This window comes from Cylas formicarius, unplaced genomic scaffold (genome assembly GCF_029955315.1).
Source record: "Cylas formicarius isolate icCylForm1 unplaced genomic scaffold, icCylForm1.1 PGA_scaffold_5__7_contigs__length_24384050, whole genome shotgun sequence".
In the NCBI taxonomy this organism is placed as follows: Eukaryota; Metazoa; Arthropoda; class Insecta; order Coleoptera; family Brentidae; genus Cylas; species Cylas formicarius.
Genome location: NW_026844341.1, coordinates 15,629,051 through 15,652,401, shown reverse-complemented (window position 1 = coordinate 15,652,401; position 23,351 = coordinate 15,629,051). Strand labels below are relative to the sequence as shown.

The 23,351-nt window shown below is 34.6% G+C and overlaps 1 protein-coding gene across 4 annotated transcripts in view; it reads right to left on the bottom strand.

The window, feature by feature from the left end:
• LOC132701795 (octopamine receptor) overlaps positions 1–23,351 on the bottom strand; it is a 301,768-nt gene that overhangs the window by 12,033 nt on the left and 266,384 nt on the right. Inside the window, exon 1 of one of the 4 annotated variants that reach the window (XM_060669994.1) lies at positions 13,022–13,130. The exons of the other annotated variants lie outside the window; for them this stretch is intronic. Within the exon in view, the coding sequence (XP_060525977.1) occupies positions 13,022–13,061 (40 nt within the window). The 5' untranslated portion in view covers positions 13,062–13,130. Of the gene's footprint in view, positions 1–13,021; positions 13,131–23,351 lie in introns of those variants that run through there. 4 annotated transcript variants of the gene reach the window in all.

The following is a 23,351-nucleotide window of genomic DNA, read 5'->3' as shown; positions in this document are numbered from 1 at the left end:
AAATTAGCTTTCTTCCAACTTTTTACACACATAAAAAAGACAACAGTAGCTCATGAAAGTATTAAAGTAACTTGCTGAAAATTGCCTTCGTCCTCAGTTTTTACCTTTACCCTCACGAGCCATCGCGAAAGTTTAATGAGAGAAATATTATCAAAGGCCTATAATAACGTAATAACGTGGAATACCGGCGTCAGGAAAACTTCAAAGCCGTATCGTTATAACTTTCGCGATTCGTATCGATAACTTTACGTTCGTTCGTTACGCCAAGCTTAATAATAATTCGCCTATCTGCTTGTTTAAGAGCGGATTTGGATTTTTAAAGGAAAAATGAGGGATCATTTCGACGACGAAGCTGAGATAGTATCAACGTTGTATTTTTTAAACGGAACCCCGTGTATATTTTGTACACAACTCAGTGGCGTTAAAATACTGTTCATAAATTAGGATCACCACCAAATCAGCCCTTTACAATTATCGTCAACAAAATGATTTCTTTTTAAAAAACCACCACTTAATTAATCGATCGGGTACAAGATAAAACTTTATACAGGCAGAAGGTATCAAATGGAACCAAGCCAGAGCATTACAAGCCATCATATAAGCCCAAGTTAAAATTTTACGCAGTCAGAAGGCAACAGACGAGCCCAGACTAAAACTTTAAATAGCCCAAGATAAAACTTTACACAGCCAGAAAGTATCAAATGAACCAAAAATAAGCTCACGGTAGAAACCTATTTGTAAAATTTGAAAATCTTAACTGGTTATTTAACTGTTAATGGAGGGTTGTTTCAATATTTACTTAAAAAGCAATGTTTATTTTAAATAATGTTTCTTTTTGGCAATGTCTTGCAGCCATATTTTTATTATAATTATTAATTATTTTTTACTTCAGGGTCAAATTTATAGTTGTTCCTTGAAACTTCCTTTGCTGCTGAAACTGCCCTTTAAATGAAATTTATTGGAAGTACGCTTTAACGGTCAAAGAGGTCTTAAGAACCGAGTATGAGTTTGATTGTGAGAAAAACATAATGATATACCTGCATACTTAGTTTATTTTGAACGTGTGAAACCAAACTTTATTGTACAGCAACCTTTATTTGATATGTAATTGTCCAGCTAGGCGTTGTCACGTTTCGGAAATAGCGTCGTGGAAAATATTAGCTGGTGATGTATACATTTTTTTAATTGTTTTGTGATTTTTTCAAGCGTCATTTAAAAATTCCTCTAGTTCAAATATTTTTTACTATCCATGCATTTATTCCCTTCTTTGAAGGGTGAAATATTATCGTTTTTTTTGATAGAGAGGAAATCTTTTTTACTAGCACTTTTCAAAAAATACCTTTGTCGGTGGCTGTTACACTGACAAAATAAATGGTTTGATATAATTAACAAATTAAACGAAGATTAAAATTTCACACACCTTTGTTTTATATTCAGGTTTAAAAACCAAAACTGTAGATAACATCTCCTGATTCAAATTCTCGCGTGAACCTATTGAACGCTGCATTTCAATTAAACTTTCCACGGCGTATTGTTTGACTTCATGGAGTGTCGACGCCGTCGACGTAATCTTTATCGTTTTGAGGGAAAAATCTGCGAAAGCAGCTTGCGACGAAACATGTTCTCTAAAACGGAAGGCGCTTTGTCTGTAAACTTTCTTCTGTCGGTGTCCTGTCCGAGCGGATTTCCAAGAGAAACGACTTCGCGTCTAGATCCTGCTTATTATTCTAACGGATTTGAGGATGACGGAATATAATAAGACTAAAAACAATCAAAACAATTTCACAATGCGACGTAGACTGACAAAAGGATATTTAGGTTGGGGTTGCGGTATATAAAGAATCTTTCGTTTTTGCAGGTTTTATTGCCTAACATGAAACATTTTTACATTCCAATACTAAGATTGTGAACGGTAGATCTTCTGAAACGGGAAAAATTTGTCTACTCAGGAATGTTTTTATTTTATCACTTGTATGACGTGGTAATGTATATAATAATAATAATAATAATAATAATAATAATAATAATAATAATAATAATTGGTTGATTATAGAATAATTGTATAATTTAACATTGATTTTATTAGTTTGCGAGGGCGTCAGTCTGGAGTACGGTAGGGCGATCGAGTCACCTTGCCTGGTGTTAGACTCATGTCTACTAGTTAGTGTGCGATAAGAATCAGCATTACCATGAATGTATAAAACAGATCTGTCGATGTAGGTAGAGGGCAGCGTCATAATCTCCAAATCTGCGAAGACGGGTCTGCAGTGTTCACACGGACCAGCACCGCACCTTGTTAGACAGTGGCTGAGATGTCTTAACAGGAACAAATGCCGGGACAGTGTGGCGCAGACTTCGTCGATCTGGCCGGTCCATGACAGAGTTCTGTCAATAACAAATCCCAGTAGAGTAATATTGTCTTGATGAAGAAAGTCTACTTTGCTACAAGAGAACGTAAGTTCTTGGGTTTTTTGTTGGTTCAGGACTAGGTTGTTTGCAAAGAACCACTGCTGAAGGACCCTCGCAGTATCATCAACGTTTTCAGTAAGCATTCTATGATTCCTAGCTGTTGAGAGAACGGTGGTGTCATCTGCGAACAGGGTCATGTTTGCATTGGGTATGGACGCAGAGGATGAAGAGCAGCGGTCCCAGTACCGAGCTCTGAGGAAAGCCGGAGACTACTGCGAGAACGCTATCACTTGACAAGCCGCCACTCTCAACGTACTGAAACCAGCTGTCTAAATATGACTCTATTAATTGTACAGGGATACCTCTGACGCTGTAAAACTCTAATTTATTCAATAGTACGGCGTGGTCAACACAGTCAAAGGCCTTTGACATACAAAAGGGCATCATACCCCCGAACCACCCTGCTCACAAAGTCTATGAGAGCATGGGTTGTGGATTTCTTTTCAAAAAATCCGAACTGAGAGTCGCTCAGAAGTTTGTGGTTTTCAAAAAATAGTGAAGGGCGGGTTTTTTGGGCTTTCTCGATCACTTTACCAGGGATGATTGCAATAGGCCTAAAGTTATTCGGAATGTGCTTGTCTCCTTTTTCATAAACAGGAATTATTTAAGATAGTTTCAGCTGAGATGGAAATTGGCCACTTGAGAACATTGCATTAATTAAAGAAGTCAGAGGGCCCGCAATGTGCTCTACGGTATGTGGAATTTGAATTGCCCAGACTCATGATAGTGTCATGTATTTCGCTTTCCGGAAACCGGACTCAAAAAGAAAGATTTACTGACAGAAAATTTCTTTAGATACGCATAGAGATTAGACCCTCGACCACATTATAATAATAATAATAATAATAATAATAATAATAAAAACAATAATAATAATAATAATAGTGATTGGTTGATTATAGTATAGGTTATTATTAGGTTTAAAAAATATTTGCATGACAAACGGTACCAGTAGTTTAAGCCTCAATATTGGTGGTATACGGGTGAAAAGGAAAAATGGATGGAGGGTAACTAATAGCAAAAACATTAATAAAAATGAGTAGAGATATAGATAGATAGAAAACAATAACATAACAAATTAACTTGTAACATTAACTTTAATTATTAGTATTATAAGCAGCGACCAACAATTTGGCATAAAAAACAAGCACATCTGGATTTACTAATGTGTTGACGTTATGCCAATCATTCAGTTGGTTTCTCCAGAGTTTAACTGAAACTGGCTCTCATCCTATTCCGTACCAACTAATATACTGTTTGAGGGGGCTAAGAATGTCCAAAACATTCTTATCAATACAAAATCAGATCACATTGGATCAATCTGTTTACAAAAAACCTACGCACACAAACCCGTACTTTAATGCTTTTTAATAAAAACTATCCCAACCCGAAAAGCTGCAGAGTAGAATGTAAGCCGGTATCAGCGAAGCTCCGAAGAAGCCAACAGGATGATTAGTGAAACGTCAGCAAGTTTGGTTTATAAACAACCAACAGAAGCAGAAGGAATCGAGAATATTTGCAAATAGTATTACAGTAGCATGTGGAAGTTTCTTTGAAACATGCATTTTTTAAAAAAATAGATCATTTTAATTGTTTTAATGGTCAGGCTTGGAACAGGCAAATAATAATAATATGGTCCTGTGTCATTTAGAGACCTTGTATAGAACACATGATTGGGTTATACGGGTACAGTAATTCTGGTGCAATAAAGAGTAGTTAAAGAGATAAAGGGTATTTTGGATTGGTATTTGCATGGCTCTGCTTTATGTTGTTGAAATATCTCTTTACAGTATACAATATTATATGACTGACCTGTATCTCTGCATCACCATTCCTAAACATGCTTTTGTCACATCGTTCCTTGCTTTCTAGTGTTAACTAGTGTAAACAGTTTTCAAATATTAATTATTGGCGGATTTTTCTTATTTGCTGAGTTAAATTTTCAAAAATGTTATAGCAAATGTTGACAGATCGCTTTCTGAGCAGTTTTTAAAAAATGTAATAATTAATATCAGTTTGATATAAATTTTACCTTCATATACCCGCAAAAACGATTCTCTTTCAGCACTAAACATAACAATCATTGACTCACGGCAAAGCGCAAATGACTGGAAAATCTCTAAGGTGACAACACTGCTAAAGTAAAAATACCTCCATTTTATAGGTTTACTGCTCGTTTTATTGAGGGTAAGTGATGGGCCAGGCAACTCATATGTGGAACTATAGAATACTACGTCTAGCGTTCAACAATGCTTTACTAACTCTCTTGCATTAAAAACCCAAGCACAGAAGTTCACTCTTAATTGAATTTTGGTTGGTTAAACTGGATACACTGGATTTTATGGGTCTGGAAGGCACGTGTATCCCAATAAATCTCGTGTCAGGATTAATCTATTGCCTTCGATGGAGGTCTGTACCCCTAATAATAAACCATGTCCGCGTCATCTCTGTTCGAGCGCATAATAGCCTTTATAATATCGCCTGCCAGCTGACTGCATCGATTAGGAATTTCATAATGTTACATGCCTCCAAAACGACGAGAAATAGGGGTTCACCGGGGAACTTATTAATATTATTAGTTTCTATCCCTCAAAGAAATCAACTTAAAAGTCTTTCAAAAATGTTGATGTAAGTTTACTGGATTAGTTTCTTTTTTTTTAATTTTCCGCATTAAGTTAATTAACAATTTAAAACGTTATTATCAATAGACTAGACGAAGTGCAAGGTTTGGTGTTAAAATATCTAGAGAACGAGACCAAAGAACAAATAATTAAGGTGAACAGTGTGGTGAGGGGTCTAAATAATGAGACCAACAACCTCAAATGTTGAAAGAATGTAGGTAGCAACAGAGATAAGGATTTTAAGACGAATAGCAAGGAAAGCATTCAGCGAAAATGTGAGCGTTCACAGACAAAACAACTGCGAAACGGCAACATCAACTGGATGGAGGAGAATCGATCATTTTTGGAGTCATATCCATTTTATTAGAGATTCCTCCTGCGTTGGTTGTCTATAAATCGTTCCATTGGCTTCTTCAAGGCTTAACTGAAACTGACTCCAATTGTACTTATGCTTCTATTTTGTTTGAGGGAGGCAAAGCTAAAGGGGGGTATGAATATTGTATAAGTAGGTAAAACCTTGGTCGCCGTTAAGATTGCTTGGCTGCATATAGATTTTTATGGATTTTCGTATTTTTTTTTGTTAGAAGAATTGATTACATGCACGAACGGCAAATGTTGATGAGCTTATTTGTCGTAGTCTGCCTCTCCAATGCTGTAAACTCCTGGCATCTCAATTGGAATTTAGCATTTGACGGGTTGAAGTTGTTGAGAGATTTTTGGACAAGTAGTAAATCTGGTTTTAAATTTATATTTCTTAAGAACTTTTGGCATGTGGTCAGTGATGTTTTGAATGTCAGGAAGGACCACAGTGGCAAGTGTGAGGTTGCTTTCGGACTCATTGTCTTTGGAATGATGAATGGTGGGCGTAGGTTTTCTGTAAACAGAATGTTAGGTGTGATTTTCTATTAACATGAATATCTAAGAATGCGAGATTATTATTAGTGTTTAATTCAACGGTAAACGTACGTTGGGTTGTATAGAGTTTAAATGGCTAAGAAAATGTTGGATGTATTTTTGACCATGGTGCCAAATAACAAAAGTATAAAAAGATATAACTTTCATAAATATATTCACGATGAGTGGTGATAGTGGAAAATGTTCCCTACGTTTGTTCATAAATTTGAAAGTTACAACAAAAATATTTTCCGGACAAGCATTTTTCAATTAGGTAAAGAAGGTTTGGTTAAAGATTCTCGGATTTTAATACATCTGTAATAATGTTGACAGTTTCGGGAATGTGGACTTTAGTAAAGAGAGATTCAATGAAATGAAAGAAATTAAGTACGAATCTATTAGTTTTCCCAGTGAAGGGTTTTAATATAGAAGCTAGATATTTTGCTAGAGAATATGTTTGGAGAACCAGTGGTGCTGACAGTAGGACAACGGTAAGATTTTATTGTTATGAGGGGTGACAGACTTTTTCATGAATCCTGATAGAGAAGAAGAATTAATAACTGATTTAAGGTTGCGACGTAGGTTTGTTTTTAAGTTGGCGATAGGATAAGTCTGTATAAGTGTGAAATTTTTCCTGATAATCAGTTGTGTTCAGGACTGCTTTTAGAATCATGATATCGGCATTAGATTTTAGAGATTTTAGGGGTAGGCGTTCAGGCTGTGGGGCATTAGATTTAGGAAGTTTGGAATTTTTAAGGATTTTTGGGCTTTCAAATCAAATTATATTAGCTGTTTGAAGTGGCAGTTTGTTTAAAATAGACTCGACACTTGAAATGATTTCCTCCTTTGGGATAATACTCAGAAAGTTGGTGCGATGATACATTTACCACAGTGGTAGTTGAGAAGATTTTGGTTGTTTCACTAGGTTTTCGAAGAATTTTATAAGCAGATATTTTAAGAAAATTGGGGGATTACGTTACGGTCTCTACAACGTAACAAAAACGTCAGTGTACAGTCTTACCAGTTTCAGTAGGTGATCTTCTCACTTTCAGCAGGTACAGAGTAAAATGAGAGTCAGTTTCAGTTAAGCCCTGAAGAAGCCAACAGGATGATTGGTGAAATGTTAGATAGTTCGACTCATAAACAACCAATGCAGGAGGAATCCAGAAGTTTTGGTTAGTTAGGGATTAGGATTAGGAATAACATTATGGTCTCTATAACGTAACAAAAAGGTCTTCTCCATAAAGGCTGATTAATTTTTCAAACAAACTTACATAGGCTACCGTAATACTATTTAAAAATCTTCAGAAAGAGAAAGAAAAGCTTTGAATTAGCCAAAAGGATTATTGGCGAGACGTCAACAAGTTTTATTTATAAAAAACCGACGCAGGAGGACATAGACTCCAAGATATTTAGTTCTATTAATTTTTTTTAATTCAAGAGTGTAGTAATTGCTGCGGGGGCGAATTTGAAACTCAAAGCTAGGAACAATTATATCGGTAATAATAACGTTATTAATTATTTACAACTCTGCTGGATTCCTCCTGCGTCGCTTCTTTATAAATCAAAATTGCTGACGTTTTACCAATCATCCTGTTGGCTCTTTCAGACCTTAGCTGAAACTAGCTGATGTGGTCATTCACTTTTGTACTTGGAAAGCCAAGAAAGTTTGACTTCTCAACGTTCAGTGTCAAGTAATTGTTGTCATACCAACTTTTTAAATGTTTCATCAGTCTCTTCGACTTTTACTTTCACTTCACCTCACTGGGAGACACCAAGATGCACTCTTCGAGAGCTACTATAGTGTGAAAGTATGTACGCTGAAATTAATGATTTTCGTTAATCATTTCCAAAACATACTTAATTTCCAAAGCCTCTAAATCTTAAATATTTGTCTCCTATTGGATTCTGTGTTTGCAATCAAAATCAATATCGGTAGGCGTATAAAATAAATAATGATTGTCGGCGTTCTTGTGCATTTTGCGGAAGTTTCGTTAAAGCCTTACGAATTTTATATTCTCGCAGTAATTATCGAGGGTTGTTCGTAATTTTCTCCACCCCCAAACCCGCGAAACTTTCCCCATTCGTCGGCCAATAATATATTATCGCGTTTTAATTTAACGGGTCTCGGCTTTGCCATTTCCGCGTAACAATGGGATAAAATTAAACGAATATTTTAAATGGACGCTTCTTCTTTTCCCGCTTTTTTTTCGATCCCCCTCCTACGTCAAGAAATTCGTTCCGAATAAAAATGTGAAAAATTGCTACCGGATTTCGCGCGGTGGTGAAAAACGAGGCGCTTAATATTAAAAAAGAACTGTGAGGTGGAGCGGTAACTTTGAGGGTAATTAGTCGACCCGTTTTTTTTTCAGAAGCGAGCAATTATTTCTATAGTCGGGGGTGATTTTGATTTGTTCCCAGAATAAAGACTGAACATTATTATTAATAATAATAATTTATTGACTTTAACAACCCTACGGCTTTACACAAGTCAGAAAAAACATTGAGCAAAATCTACATATATGTATAATTACAAAGGCACCGCGACATAACACAGAAAACGCTAACCATTATTAAAATTGGTAAACAAGTCATCAAATGTAGGCCCCATCCAGCAGAAGTGATTTGACCTTAATAGAGAGTTGTCTGTCCGGCAGCTCTCCGTCGCTTAGAGGCAATAGAGTGAAGAATTTACGTGAGATAGTGGCCAATATTAATATGAAGGCGATATTGATTCTGGTTGCTTTTAGTATACTTGAATGCCGAATAGATATAAGAACATGGAACAGTTGGAGAACTTTAAGCTTTGCTTTTATGTCATCCCCAAAATTCAACTGCGTCATCGCCCTGATGGCTCGCCTCTGTATCGAAAAAACTCTTTCGGTATGTGAAGAGTGACCCCAAACCAAAATTGCGTAACTAAATAATCCCTGAAAGAATGAAAAATATACCATCCTGACTATACTCGCCGACCAAACCGCAACAAGTATACCACCCTGGAGAGCTTCTCACAAAGACCAATAATATGCTGATCGAACGTCAATTTCGGATCAAGCAGAACCCCAAGACAGTTCACGTATAATGGATTGTTAAATGTTGACTTGCGTAAAGAAACTATAATTTGTTGTGTTTTTGATTCATTGAGGTTAAGTTTGTTAGCACGAAACCACTCACTAGCCCCGGACTGCGCCCCCTCCATCCTGTTCACTAAGTCGTTCTCAGAATGACTTTGACAAGAAAAGGTAGTATCATCAGCGAAAAATGTTCAAACTATGTCAACAACATGCTCATACTGTTTATATAGATCAAGAATAGAAGAAGGCCCATAATGGATCCTTGGGGTACTCCATGTTCAATCACTCTAATTTGCGATGATTTTCCATTCAGGACCACGATCTGCCTCCTATTGCAATTTGCTCAGAAGAACAGGATGGCGGACACAGTCAAACGCTTTCGAAAGATCGGATAGGACTGTGCCAGAGTACTCTCTGCTTTCAAAAGCTGCGTAAACCTGATCAAGAACTCTACTTATCGCTCCACAAGTTGATTTACCACGTCTAAACCCAAACTGGGCCGGAGACAACAAATGGTTGTCCTCGAAGTAAGCTGCTAATTGAAAATATAGAATATTTTCAATAATTGTACTGATTGTGGGGATAATACATATTGGACGATAATTATCACTCTGGATAACCTCAAGGAGTTGGGAAAAATACCCTCGGATATACACCTGTTCGTCAGCTTAGTCAATGGAATAATTATTAAGTCTTTAATGTATTGGATAATATTGATATTTATATAACATATGTCTTTACTATCATTATACTTAAAACTGGTCGGGATGTCTCTCATTTCACTATATGAGACTTCAAGGAAAGAAAAACGCTTATCCGTATGCGTCCTCATAGATTCAGTTGGATCGAAAGTATTGGCAATATTTGAAGTTGCTACGTTTGAAAAATATTCATTAAAATTGTCGGGAGTGATACCCGGTGAATCCTATTGGATGACCTACCGTGCTGCCTTAGAAGTGTTATTGCTTTTATTTATGTAGAACCAGTGAGCAGACTTTTTACTTAATTTTATTTTCGCCCTGAAAGCAGTCCTATGAGATTTTATTATATTTTATTATATTATCGACTCCATTACAATTAACCTCGACTCGTCCTTGTCAGAATTATTATAACAATAATATTTAAATGTATAAATAATATTTTCAATAACATATATATGAAAATACCCCAATATAAATAAAATAACCGTTGAAAAAAACACAACAGCATTAAAAAAATGCTGATACGTGCTATTTCTAACATAAAAAAATAGAACCATTAAGCCACATGAGATGGTGGAACAGTTGATTAGGAAAGACTCCTCTACTAGTACGGTCAGCAGGATCCTGTTCTCACGGAACATGGCGCCAAAACTCAGGTGCAATTTTTGCTCGAATACGACTCACGGGATTACCCACGAAACTGTGCCCACGATGAGGCGACGATTTGATCCAAGCTGGCTAGGGTCACCTAAAAGTCTGATCAAGCAACAAACTTTGCAATAATTAGTTTGTGAATATAACAATAATAACAATCTACTAAACTAAGAAATAAAGTAGGTACAAAAGCAGCAAAAGATGGCTTCTTATAAGTGTTAAATACGTTGAGTAGTCATCAGCTAGTCCAATTCTACAGATGAGAACAAAAAGACAGGTAGAAGGCCAGAATTAATGTGCGGGACGAAGGAGACATCAGGAGCTTGAATCATCATTCCCACGACGCAACAACCGCCACAATTGAATGAAAATTCATATCAAACATCGATCTGAAGAATCTCAGGAACCAACGGCCCAGCTTATCAACCATTGTGTGGACAATTGTCAAAGACTGTTCAGACCACGCAACCAAATCAATCCACCACCACCTGCACCCGCATCTTTGGTCGGCACGATTTAGCCTGAGAATTTACAGCGTACAGTGTACAGCGCAAATTGTACAGAAGAGAACAGAGCATTATGTTCTTTTCCCATCTATTTTACAATTCTTATAGTGTTTTGCCATAAACTACTGTTGTTTTATCATTCTTGTACTTGTACTTATTGTTGTAATTATTTATTTACACAGGAATTTCCTCAAGCGACATTCTGTGGCTGTTTCTTTCATCTCAACCAAAAATTGCAAAGATACCGTGCTTAACAGGGACTTAGAGCTACAACAAAGAACCAGATTTTGCCCTACAAGCTAGAATGAATCTGGCATATGTGCCACCTAACCAGTTGGATAACGCGGTCGATCAACTTTCGAACGATCTACCAAATGAGCTACAAGGGCTCATGAATTGATTTGAAGAGAATTACATTCGTAGACCAGAAAGAATAGGAAATATGAGGCACCCTCCCATATTCAGCGTGGAAGTGTGGGACCATCATGAACAACCTCATCCAACCAACATCAACCAACAACCTCTTAGAAGCGGCGAACAGAAGATTGGGGATGGACCACTCAATAATATTGCAGTTCCTCGATAGGCCGGGCCGTACTGTCCTAGACCCAAGCAAAATAAGCCAAATACAAGCAAAACAGAGAAGTACAATCTAAATTAGAAAAGTAGATCAGTACATTTTAATACTGAGATAAATAATAAAAAAACAAAAAACCAAATAAGAATGCAAACGACGTAAAAAAAGACAAATAAATAAGGAATGAAGTTAATTCATGGCGAGCTTAGTGCTGGATTCAGCCTGATCTATGTATCAGGCGACATCAAATAAACCAATTAGCAAGCTAAATGAGATTTAATTACCTAATTTTTATGTCTAAAATATTATATATATGTCGTAAATAAGATTATCCATATTTTTAATTTTAGATGTCTAGCAATATTTTCATGTTTCGTTGATACATCCGCACACAGGGTAATGGTATGGACCTCTTAAACCCTGGTTGACAGTGATACCGGTAGCAGATTTTTGCGATAGTACAAATAATTTCGGATTGATGAGAGAAAGTCATACACAACATCCACAAAAAATAAATGTTGGGACAGAAATTTTGAATTGCAAAATTATTGGATAAGATCTCGTCATATTACTCCACCGGATTTTCTCCTCTGGCGTGTATACGGAAAACCACAACATTAAGATTATTTAAAATTTAGAATTAGATAAAATAATTTCTGTGACATGGCCTTTTTCTATACATTTTCTGTCATTTTACTCACTGTGGATTTCAAAATTAAATTTCTGTTTTCTTATTCCTTTGCTTATAAAAACTAACAGATAGGTAGGTATATGCATGGTATGCTACACGAAATAGTTCACCTACTCACAGAAAATTAGAATTAGAATAGAGAAAGCAAGGATCGCCTTCGGTCAACTAGCTAAATTGTTTAATAGTTTTACTTTCACTTTTCTATGGAATGCAGTCATGGACATTAATATAGGTAAGGGAAAAAACTGGAGGCATTTGAAATGAGGCTTTGCAGAAATATATTAAGGGTTTCATGGATGTTCAAAAAAGTACTGGAACGAATGCAAAATCATTTAGAAATAGTGAACACTATCTAGAGAAGAAAACTGGAGAAACTTGGAGAAACGAAAATAAATACTGGCTTTTCAAATCTGTTCTCCAAGGGAAAGTCTATGGTAAAAGAGACGCATATGAAAGCTCAAAAACTTAGGAACATGGTTCTTAAAAACAACCCATTTATTTAGAGCAGCCGCGATCCCAAATATTCGGAAGGAAGACAAAATTGGATTCCATTAAAAAAAAGGAGCTTGGTATTGACGCACTATGTATACATATAATGCGCATGAAAAAAATATGATTTTGAGCGGTTTACTGTATAAACCTTGGGTCAAAAACTATTCAATTTTTTGACTATTATTGTTAGAAGATATTTTTTCGTTTTTTTTTAGAATCTGAAGATGGAATTGAATTAGACTAAATTTATTTAACGGTAAATTCTATTAAAAAAATACACTAGACGAAAATAAATAATATAATATAATAAATATTTCACAAGTCAATAAGAAAAACACCTACCTAATAATGAGATGTGAAGAAATTGTGTAAAGTTCTCCATACTCTCAACGGGCCTACGTTAAGTCTATTACCTATTCTTCGGACCCTTGAGCAAGTTCTTGTTGGAAGGGACGTCCATGAGTAGCTGTAGAAAATTTGCCTGTTTCTCTCAAACATTGCTAAAAAAAGATCTTCAAGACACTCTTCGATTGGGAAATCGTCGACGATATGCATCTGCTGCTCATCCGTTTCCATTACACCATAAGCAAAGTCAATGTCCGCGTATTCTTAATTCCAAAAAGTAAACATTGTAATTTGAAGAGTTTTTTAATGTAACACACGAAAATAAACACGCAAAATTAATGTTATTAATGTTTAGTCATAATAAATAAGATTCGCAGCCACCTGGACTTTTTAATAATAATATTAACATCCGAACGCCATCCTGAAGCAACTAATTTAATACATCGGATTCTTTTTATATTGTCCTTAAAATTTCAAATGCAACACACTCCCAAGCTATGGCAATCACGTCGTGGGACACCTTGTACATATTATGATTCAGCTCAACATACCCCATACAGATGTCACTGGTTTCCAAGATACACAACGTTGAATGTTTTAATTTTATTTTTATTATTTATTATTTATTCTTTGACTTGACAATTGCGAATTTGGGCGTTGTTTTTGGAGGGCGGTTGTTTCATGGCATTATTTAGGTATATCGAATCACATTTCTCTTATCTGTTGGGTTTTGCCTGAAACATGATAGGAATCTGAAAGAACTTTCAATTTTTCATAGAATTTCCATCTATTTATTGGCTATTATTTGATAATTAAAGTATGAAATGGTATCGGGGAGCAATAAAAAACATTATTTAACAATAAGAATTAACCATTTGCATTTCATAGTATTTTAGTTAGTTTATGAATGACCCTGTATACATATTTGGATTTCTAGTGTCTCCTACGAGAAACTTATGTCCGAACTTCTAACTTGTTTCTCAGAAATTGCTTATTACTTATTCTTTAAAAGTTACTTCTTCAAAAATTTTCCAATTCAATTAGAACATATTTTATTTTTGGTCGGCTTTCAGCGTTTTCGTAGAATAATGTGTTACGGACGAAATTCTGATATTCAGGGAGTTTCCGTACGTGTTCAAAAGAGAGTCCGCACTATGAATAAAGTAGACTTAGACACTTTTAGCCGAGTTCTTCAAAAGTTTTGCTTTTTCGCCTAAGAAACTAGGACAAAATGAGTGAAAAAAAAATCTCGACGTAATGGCGGCTGCGCAATGATATACAAAATGTAGTGAACGATGCAGTGCACCGAGGAGTTTTGATTTTTTTCCCGAAGGCTCTGTTGTTTAGTCACTTATTTTTCTAAAATGAAAAAATAATACAAAACCTGAAAACCTGCTGTAGGTCCTATTTAATTTGGAAAGTGTTCGTACCAGAAGGGAAAAATGACTTATCTTTTCATTGTAGTGTTTTTTTATATGTAAAAACACGGCATATTTATGGCCAGGAGCGTTTACCTTTTGCTTGACACGCCAAAAAAAAATCTTTCGAGCCAAAGAAAATCTCAGAGAGATGCGTAAACATGTTTTCCCGAAACGGTAAAGAGAAAATGACGAGACAAACAAATGCTACATACCGCCCGCGCCATTTCGGTCGGAAAATTGTGGAATTTCTAACACTGGAAATTAATGTGGTTCTGGAAGTCATTTCATACGCAGCACCGGATTGATGAATAGACGTTAGAGGAGCCGTTAACGAATTATTAATTGAAATTTAGAGCAATAGCACCTGGTATGTTGAAAATCACATAGCAAGTTTGCGTTTGAGTTTATTTTAATCTGGCAAAGAGAAGAATTAATTAACAAACCCAAGCATCTCTTAAATTGCTAATCATTATACTTTTTTTTTTCAAAACAGACCAAACAGGTGCTTAGGTGGGGTGGTTGTTTATGTTAGAGGTAACATGCAATGCGAATCATTGGAATAAATTGAATTTATCGAAAAGATAATACGTAACAGATAATAGTTTACTCCTCCTTTCAGCTACACTGTACTGTACATGTGCTGAGATAAAGATCTCAGGTAGGGGATATTCGACTATTTTCTTAAACAAACTCCCAAAAAGCTTAACGCATTGTATTAGACCTAGAGTAGTTAAAAAGAGCTTTTCCTATGCTATCAATAGCGCGATTGTGGCCGTGTCTGACATAATCGCAAAAAATAAAAAAGAATAAATAGAACGATATGAGTTCTTTTTTATATAGTCAAATAGGGGCCCAATAACCCAATGAAAACCGAGTCTGAATGTCTTTATAATAACCTAAAATTTAAGAAAGTATAATTTGGGAAAAAAATCATTTTTAAAACTTAATTTTTGTTATTTATGATGGCAAATGATATTTAAAATCAAAATAGAATGTTGTGTTTTTTACAATTCATACATACATTACATTATTAGTTAAGGCAGGTCAGCACTTAATGCAATATTAAGTCAAAATTTAATAACAAAAACGTTAAAGTGAAAACAATAAAAAAAAGATATCGATGTACAATATACAATAAATGTAAGAGAGACATTAATTAATTAAGACATAAAAATCAAAATATTTGTAAATAAGAGCAGCAAACCTTGTAGGTGTTTTTTGAATATTTTAAATTCGAGTTTTTGCCAGTATGTTGAAAAATTTTCAACTAAGATAAATTCATGATTATGTAATCCGGGATCATTCGCCTGACATTTCGCCAAAATATCACTTGGCATCTTCATGTAACTCGTACGTGTTCGCACTTAAACCTTGATCCTACTCCAGGGTCCAACAACCAATATTTACCCTTCTTTTTTTACCTGGCCACCAAAATTGTCTTTTACTTTATTTACAAACTTCATTCTCCTGTTAATTTTCGAATATCACCAGAGCCCTGTTGACTAATAGCTTTGTTATTAGAGAAATATTGGAAAAGCTAGAATATATCAATAGTATTGATCATAGGTATACAATAAAATTATGGGTAATAAAGTGATATTTCAGTAGTATATAATTTACTTATACTTTTACATCTACCGTCATTGACTAACCCTGTACAAAATGAGTTGCCACAATTGCATTAATTTTGAACCACAAAGTGGTCAATCATCTTGTCAATTTTTAATAAAAAGTACAATATTTTAGCCTTCGTTATCAAATAAAGAAAAATACTCCTCAGTAGTTTTCAGTTAGTCGTTCATTCGACTGCGACGGCATGAGCGTACGGCCGCTTATGAAATTTTAACGAAGCACTTGTACAATTCAAAATAAAGAAACTAAGTTTTCCCGGGGGACAGAGAAGGACGTTAAGTTCCAAAGTTATTTATTCTGTTGCAGTTTGTTCCGTTTTTCGGACGATGCCGTAACTTAATTTTCCTGTCCGCAACCTAATTTGGTGCTCGGTTTTGAGGCGGAAACAGGCTAATACAAAATTTTTCAACTTTGACTCTAGACGAATGTAAAACGATACCGATGCCCCATTAAAACGAGAACTCGCTATTTCGGTTCCGCGAATAATTTATTTAGAAAATACGATATTTTGCCCGGTCGTAATAATTCCGAGAAGTGATTTTGCACGCTTCTGAAGTTGAAATTTCAATAGGCGCGAGGGGACTCGTTCAAAAATACAACTTGTCCCGGTAAAATGGTCCTAGAAATTCGAAAAAAACATTTGTTAAGTAAATCTATCAAAAGAAAACGCTGGAAATTATTTTTGACTTGATGAAATGGCCATCAGGGGGAGTGATTGTTATCTCCAATTTTAAAACTGGGTTTCTACATAACGTTAACCAAAGTTAAACCGAGATAAATTCAAATCTTTCTGGTTCAATGCTGAGATAAAGATCTCTGGAAGGCAAGTGGTAGGGGATGTTCGAATATTTTCTGAAACCAACTCCCAAAAGGCTTAACGCATTGTCTTAGATTTCGAGTAGTTAAAAAAAGCTTTTCCTATACCATCAATAGCGCGATTGTGGCCGCATACTTTGTCGTCAGGTGGATTTGTCTGATATAATCGCAAAAAAAAATATTAAAAAAAGAATAAATAGAACTTTAAGAAATCTAACCTAATGAAAACCGAGCCTGAATGTCTTTATCCTAACCTAAAATTTAAAAAGGCATATTTTAGAAAAAAAATCTTTTTAAAGAAATGACCGGAGTGTGTCTAGAACGAGTGTTCAGCAAGAGTGGGGATTTCCATCAATTAATTATTTAGCAAAAGAAAAATATTCTCGAGGAGCTACGGTAAATTATCTTTTTCCTGAAAAAGTGCTTAAAAATCCTCCTCAGCCACTGCACTTGACTTTGGAAGACTGATGATATCGAATGCCCAATTAAAAAAAGGTTAAAAGTCGATCATATTAGTGAGGAAGAACAAATCTGTACGGTGGTTATGAATATATGTCTCGAAGAACGACAGGTAGAACTAATATCAGAGTGTACGAAAAAGATGATTGCTTGTCTTTTAAAGAGTGCTGGTCAGTGTATCACCATAGGAAAAGACAGGTTGGCTCTGTCATCTGAGATAGCACAGTTTTACAGAGACCGGATACTATTAGACAGTGGAGAAGTTTTTACATTGTGTTTACAAACCACACAACAAAGCGAGACGGTAAAATGGTTTGAAGCAAGACGTGTACGCATAACGGCCAGCGCAAAAGCTCATAAGATAAAAACAATAACTCGCACTTCAGCTGAATCTTAACTACAGAATTTTCTGCATCCGAAAAGTTTAAATTATGGAATTCAAAATGAGGTAAAAGCTCGCGAAAATTACAGATTACTGCATGATGTTCACGTATTTCAAATTGGATTATTTGTGTCTCCCAAACAGGCCTGGTTAGGAGTCCCAGTAGATGGAATAGTAGTCAGTGACGGCATGGCAACTAAAATAGTCGAACTAAAATGTCCAATATCATGCAAATCGAAACCAATATGGGATAAAGAAACGAAAAAATTTAATGTCGGCTATATTGAAACTGTAGCTAAGGGAAAAGTCCAATTTAAAAAGAACCATATTTTTATTTTTTACGAAGGTTGAATTCATTTCTTCATGAAAATCAATCTGTACAGCAACATCTTTAAACCGCGGTTGCAGTGAGTCAATAATAACTTCACTACATTGCTGTATATCCATATGATCATTCAGGTTATCGGTATCCTTATTGTCGTTGAGGTCATCGTTACGTGTTCTTATATTAACAGGCTTAGTGTTGTCCACTTCGGAACCATTTGAATTTTGACTTCTCCGCATTGCTCTCGCGAATCTGTAATCGAGAAATCCTATATTTTTTAGTAAAATGAACATCTACGATTCAATTAATTTTTCATATCATCCTCTGTACAAACGTGGGTCTTTTACGTCCAGCCGTTTTGTATCGACTGATCTCGGTCCAAAAATTATGTACAAAATTACTGTTAACGTTACTTATTGTCAATCCGATATATCGAATATAATTTTACGAAACCAATAGAGAAACTTCTTGAAATGTACGTGGTTTACTCAATAAATATTACATTAAGGACAAATGAAAAATTTTACAACCAACTAAACGGCAAATGTAAAGCAAAAAATATAGTTTTTCGTGGAAAAAAAAATTGCGATTTTTTTTCTTTTTTTAATGTTAATTACATGGCCGGGGCAAAACATACCCACGTTTATAAATCAAGGTATAATAAATAGAAAAATTACCTGCTTTGTGCTTGTACTTGCTCTGATTTATTTATTTTTGGTTTTCCGTAATATTTTTCAGGAAATATTGTTGGGAGATATGCAGGGCTATTAGGATGCTCCGAATTTTTACCTCCTACAAAATGTTGACTGCAAATACATGATCTTAAACTAGGTTCCCAAGAACTTCCGTCACGACTACAGAAAATTGAATAATCATTTTTACAAATTTATAACAATAAATTCTGAATCAGTTATTAGGATAATCATGGTCTTACTTACTTGATTCTTGTCACAGCTTTAACCCACTTCACTCTCCTTTCGAGGTTATAGCCTTGCGTGGGGAATTTATAAAATTTTATGTTTTTTAAGTAACAAGTATTTCCTGATCGATTCGTTCTAACCATTTTTTATTTATAATTAAAAACCGTTTAAAATTATTTATATTTTCACTTTTAATCACACTACTCATTAGAGTGTACGAAAATTTGGAGTGCAAAGATTCGACTGACGCTCACGAGGATCGCTGGCATCCAATTTTTCCTTGACCACGCCCCCCCCCACACAGAGCCTATACCTTATCTCAATAAGTGCGACACTGAGAAGAAAAAAGTTAAAAACTAAAGGTGTTTAATCCCAAGTATATATTTTATTTTAACTATTTTTATGAATATAGAGTATTAAGTTATAACCAACCAGCTTTATTTTTTTTTAAATGGGATGCTATGAATATTTTAAAAAATTGTAATTATTCGCTTGATTTTGAAAATTTTTTGTCACTAAATAGAATATATTTTAAGGAATATTTGAGTAAAATGGAATTTTGATATTTCTTTTTGAGAAAAATGACCCTTTCCATTTTTTAGCGGTACATAGAAAAAGTATTTTGTTACAAAAATTGTTTAATTGTTAGTTAAAGTTAAAAGTTAAAGTTACCACCAATTTTCCGCAACAACCGCAACCGCAACAATAATATCTTATTCTAATTAAGGTTTTTTATAACATTAACTACTTAAATTCAATATAAAATCAACAAGATATCCAAGTAAATTGAACTTATTGGCAGCATCGAAACATTTAGCATTAAATTGTGTCAGAACAAGTGATTCGTACAACAGCTTACGAGTTCGCTGACAGATACCATGTTTAAAAAGACCATAAATGAATTTCAAATTAGCATAGACAACCCTTATTTTATTGGTAACATGTTCTCTGAACCGCAACGCAAAGCTTTTATGTGCTTCAGAAAATTGTCAATTTATGTTATTAAGTTTAATTGTTGTGCCATTCGTTGCATGCGTTAGGTGATTATCATTTCCACAGGGTTTAGTTTTAGGAGTGTGTTCTGAGTTTTAAAAAAAATCATAAGTCAGTATTAATGATGTCCTCAGTGACAGCTATTTCTTGAGGAAGAAATGAATAATAAATTTTAGTGTCATTGGCATATAGATGATAATTAATGTGATGGAGCACCCATGCGAACATCCAGGAACGATGACTGCTGTTGATTCTTAACAACCTGCTGTGTCCAGCCAGATAAAAATGAGCCCAAAACTTTCGAGCACTCTCGGAGAAGTCAATGTAATGTAAAATGACCAAAAGAATTTGGTGATTTACCATATCAAACGCCTTATTGCGTAGGTTGCTCTTAAAATGTCATCGTTAATATCTAACTGTCTAACATGGCGCTCTAAGGTCTAAAACTGGATTGTTTATCAGGTAGATTATGATTTAAGTTTAGGAAGTTTACCATTCATTTGTTTATAATAGTTTCAAGTATTTTAGACAAACGAGGTAATGTGCTAATTGACTAAATTTGCTCGGATTATTTATTTTTGACGGAATGTACGAATCTACGATACAGTCGATTATGACATGTGTAATATATGATGCAAAATATGGAGACAACAGAGCTATATCAATGCAGCAGCTTTGGATTTTATATATTTTTTAAAATGTTGAGAATTTTATTTTCCGTAAAGTTAAGGTGGTCCGTTCTGTCGTTTAAAATACAATCATTATAAAAATTTAACAGCTCCTGATTAAATCGACGCTGTTTACAAAGGAACTCTTAATTTGATTGACATTACCTAAATGAATCGATAAAGTACCCTGGTTAAATTTTAAAACATTAAGATTCCTTCATTCGTTCCATTACTCTTTGGCATTACGAATTTTTTTCCATAAATAAGCTTTTTTCTCTGACCTTAATTGTTTATAATAATATATAATAACAATAATATAATATGCATTGACATATTTAATATTATCTAGTATTACATAGTGCTATAGTATAGTAGTAGTGTAGTACTATCTAGTATTATTTATATATTATTAACATCTAACTTTTTAATAACTCCGCCTTTATTCATAGTTCGGATGAGTCTCTTTTAAGCAACGGCACATTATTATAGTAAAATTCACTCTGATACTATAGCCAATACTGTTAAGGTTAAACCACAGATTATCAATTATAAGTCCATGAAAAAAATTCATAAACTTATAGTCCTATAAATCTCGTTTCATTTGCCAAATGGATGTTTTTTTCAGAGAGTGCTATAGAAGCAGAATTATTGGATAGGTGTTTGCTCTTGGTGTATCGAGTGAACGGATAAAATATGGAACAAATGTATTGGATTTCAAGAAAAATACTTGTACATGTCCATCATAGTTTTTTCTTGGGCATTTTTTGCAGTAAATATAAAATATACAGGCTGGGTCAAAAAGCAGATGTAGATACCAAGTTCCTTAGGGACGATGAAGTTTCTACATGTATTTATATCTGTTGAAAATTTAAAAAATAATTTTAAAAAATTTAGCTGCCATTTTGTTATGGCAGACACGATGCAATTTTTCCTTGCAAAATGGCCTTGATTATTTTGGTGAAATTGTGTTTTTAAAGGTCGTTTTTCAAATTTTGATATACAATAAACGAAACTTTTTAGCTTTTGTTAGTGTAACATGGATAAACTTTATGCAATGTTTTTTCTATGCAGATAACTTGTGGGTGTGGAAAATCCATAATCCAAATATACCAGAAAGAAGATGAATGAGGATACTGGTTTGAAGTGCGTGAAAGTCCAATATATATAGTAATTAAATTAATTTATGTGTTCTCTAAAACTAATTTCTGTGCAGTTCTCTTACATTTACGGCTAATTTAGGTTACATATTAAAATAAAATTATTTACAACAAATGGTTTCTTTTTTAAAAAAGTCTTTAATTTTCTGGCTTATATTTTGCAATACCTACACTTTTTGCTATATATATTTTGAAGATGAAACTTTCATCTACAATTCAATTAAAGGAATGAGGTTCTGCAGTTGCTTCTTGAACATTTTTTCCACTTACATTTTTCCTGCACTATATCTAGTATCCTATAAAGTTATATATATTTAGACTCTTAAGAGTCGTCTTTCATGATTTCAACTTTATTCACATTTTTCTTAGAGGTTAAACCCATTAAGTTTATGAAAACAAACGCTTTGCGCCGATTAACACGCACAAATTCGCCAAATTTTTGCAATTTGGTGGTAGACACATTACAATAGCAGAAATACATGTGGTAATTGTATCGTGTCTACAGGGCTTTACTTGTTATGAGCAAATAAACAGAAACATGATTTTGAAATGAATAGGAAAGTTGCTAGTTCCAGTACAGTCCTTAAATTTATGTCAGTAAAGAAAGTGGCACATCTAAATGATACTCAGAGATATGAAGACAAAAGGAGAACTCAACAGGAAGTTTGTAATTTGTTTAACGCAAAAAATTCAGAAAGATATGTTACAACATCCACTGCGAGTAAAAATGACGGAAAATTTATAGAAGCAAGGCACGTATCAGAATGAGAACACAAGAATACCCATAATACCCGTCGTGCCTTTTCTGAAGTAGCTTCAAATAATGATGTTAGCCAACGAACAGCTTTGCGTGTATTCGAAAAAGAAGTGTCATCCGTACCAGATTACATTACTACAGGAGCTGAACAAAGATGGTCCCGCCTGCAGACTACAGTCTTGTGAAACTATGATGGAAATGTGGGACCAAATCCACATTTTCTTTAAATGGTACGGTAAAATATGGTATTTCCCGGAGAGTGGTTTAGAAAATCAGCATGCTGCACAGCTGGTGGAAACAGGTAGGAAAATATCAACTTTGACAAATCAGTACATCATCAGTTTCGGAAAAATTCGCGAGTCTATCGAAATAATCAAACACCTCAGCACAATAAATCACGACACAGGTTCATCCTCTCCTGTTTCACCAGCAGCACAAACAAATTCAGAAAATGTGTAGCTAAATTTTGATATCTGATGAGTAGTGTTTTGAATGTAGGTAAGAACTACAGTGGCAAGTGCTTTCCGACTCATTTTCTGATGTTGTGGTGAAGTGTCAAGTCAAACTGGATCACCCAACATCAGGACTGATTTTCTATTAATAAGATTATCTAAGAATTGAAGATTATTATTAGCTTGTAATGCAATACTAAAACGCGTGCTAGTCTGTATAGAGTTTAAATGGCCAAGGAAATCTCGGAAGAATTATTGACACAGCCTTTCTATATTTTTGCGATCATTGGTGATAATGAAAAGAACCCGCAGTTGTTTCTCAAACAGTATTTAAGCAGGTACAGA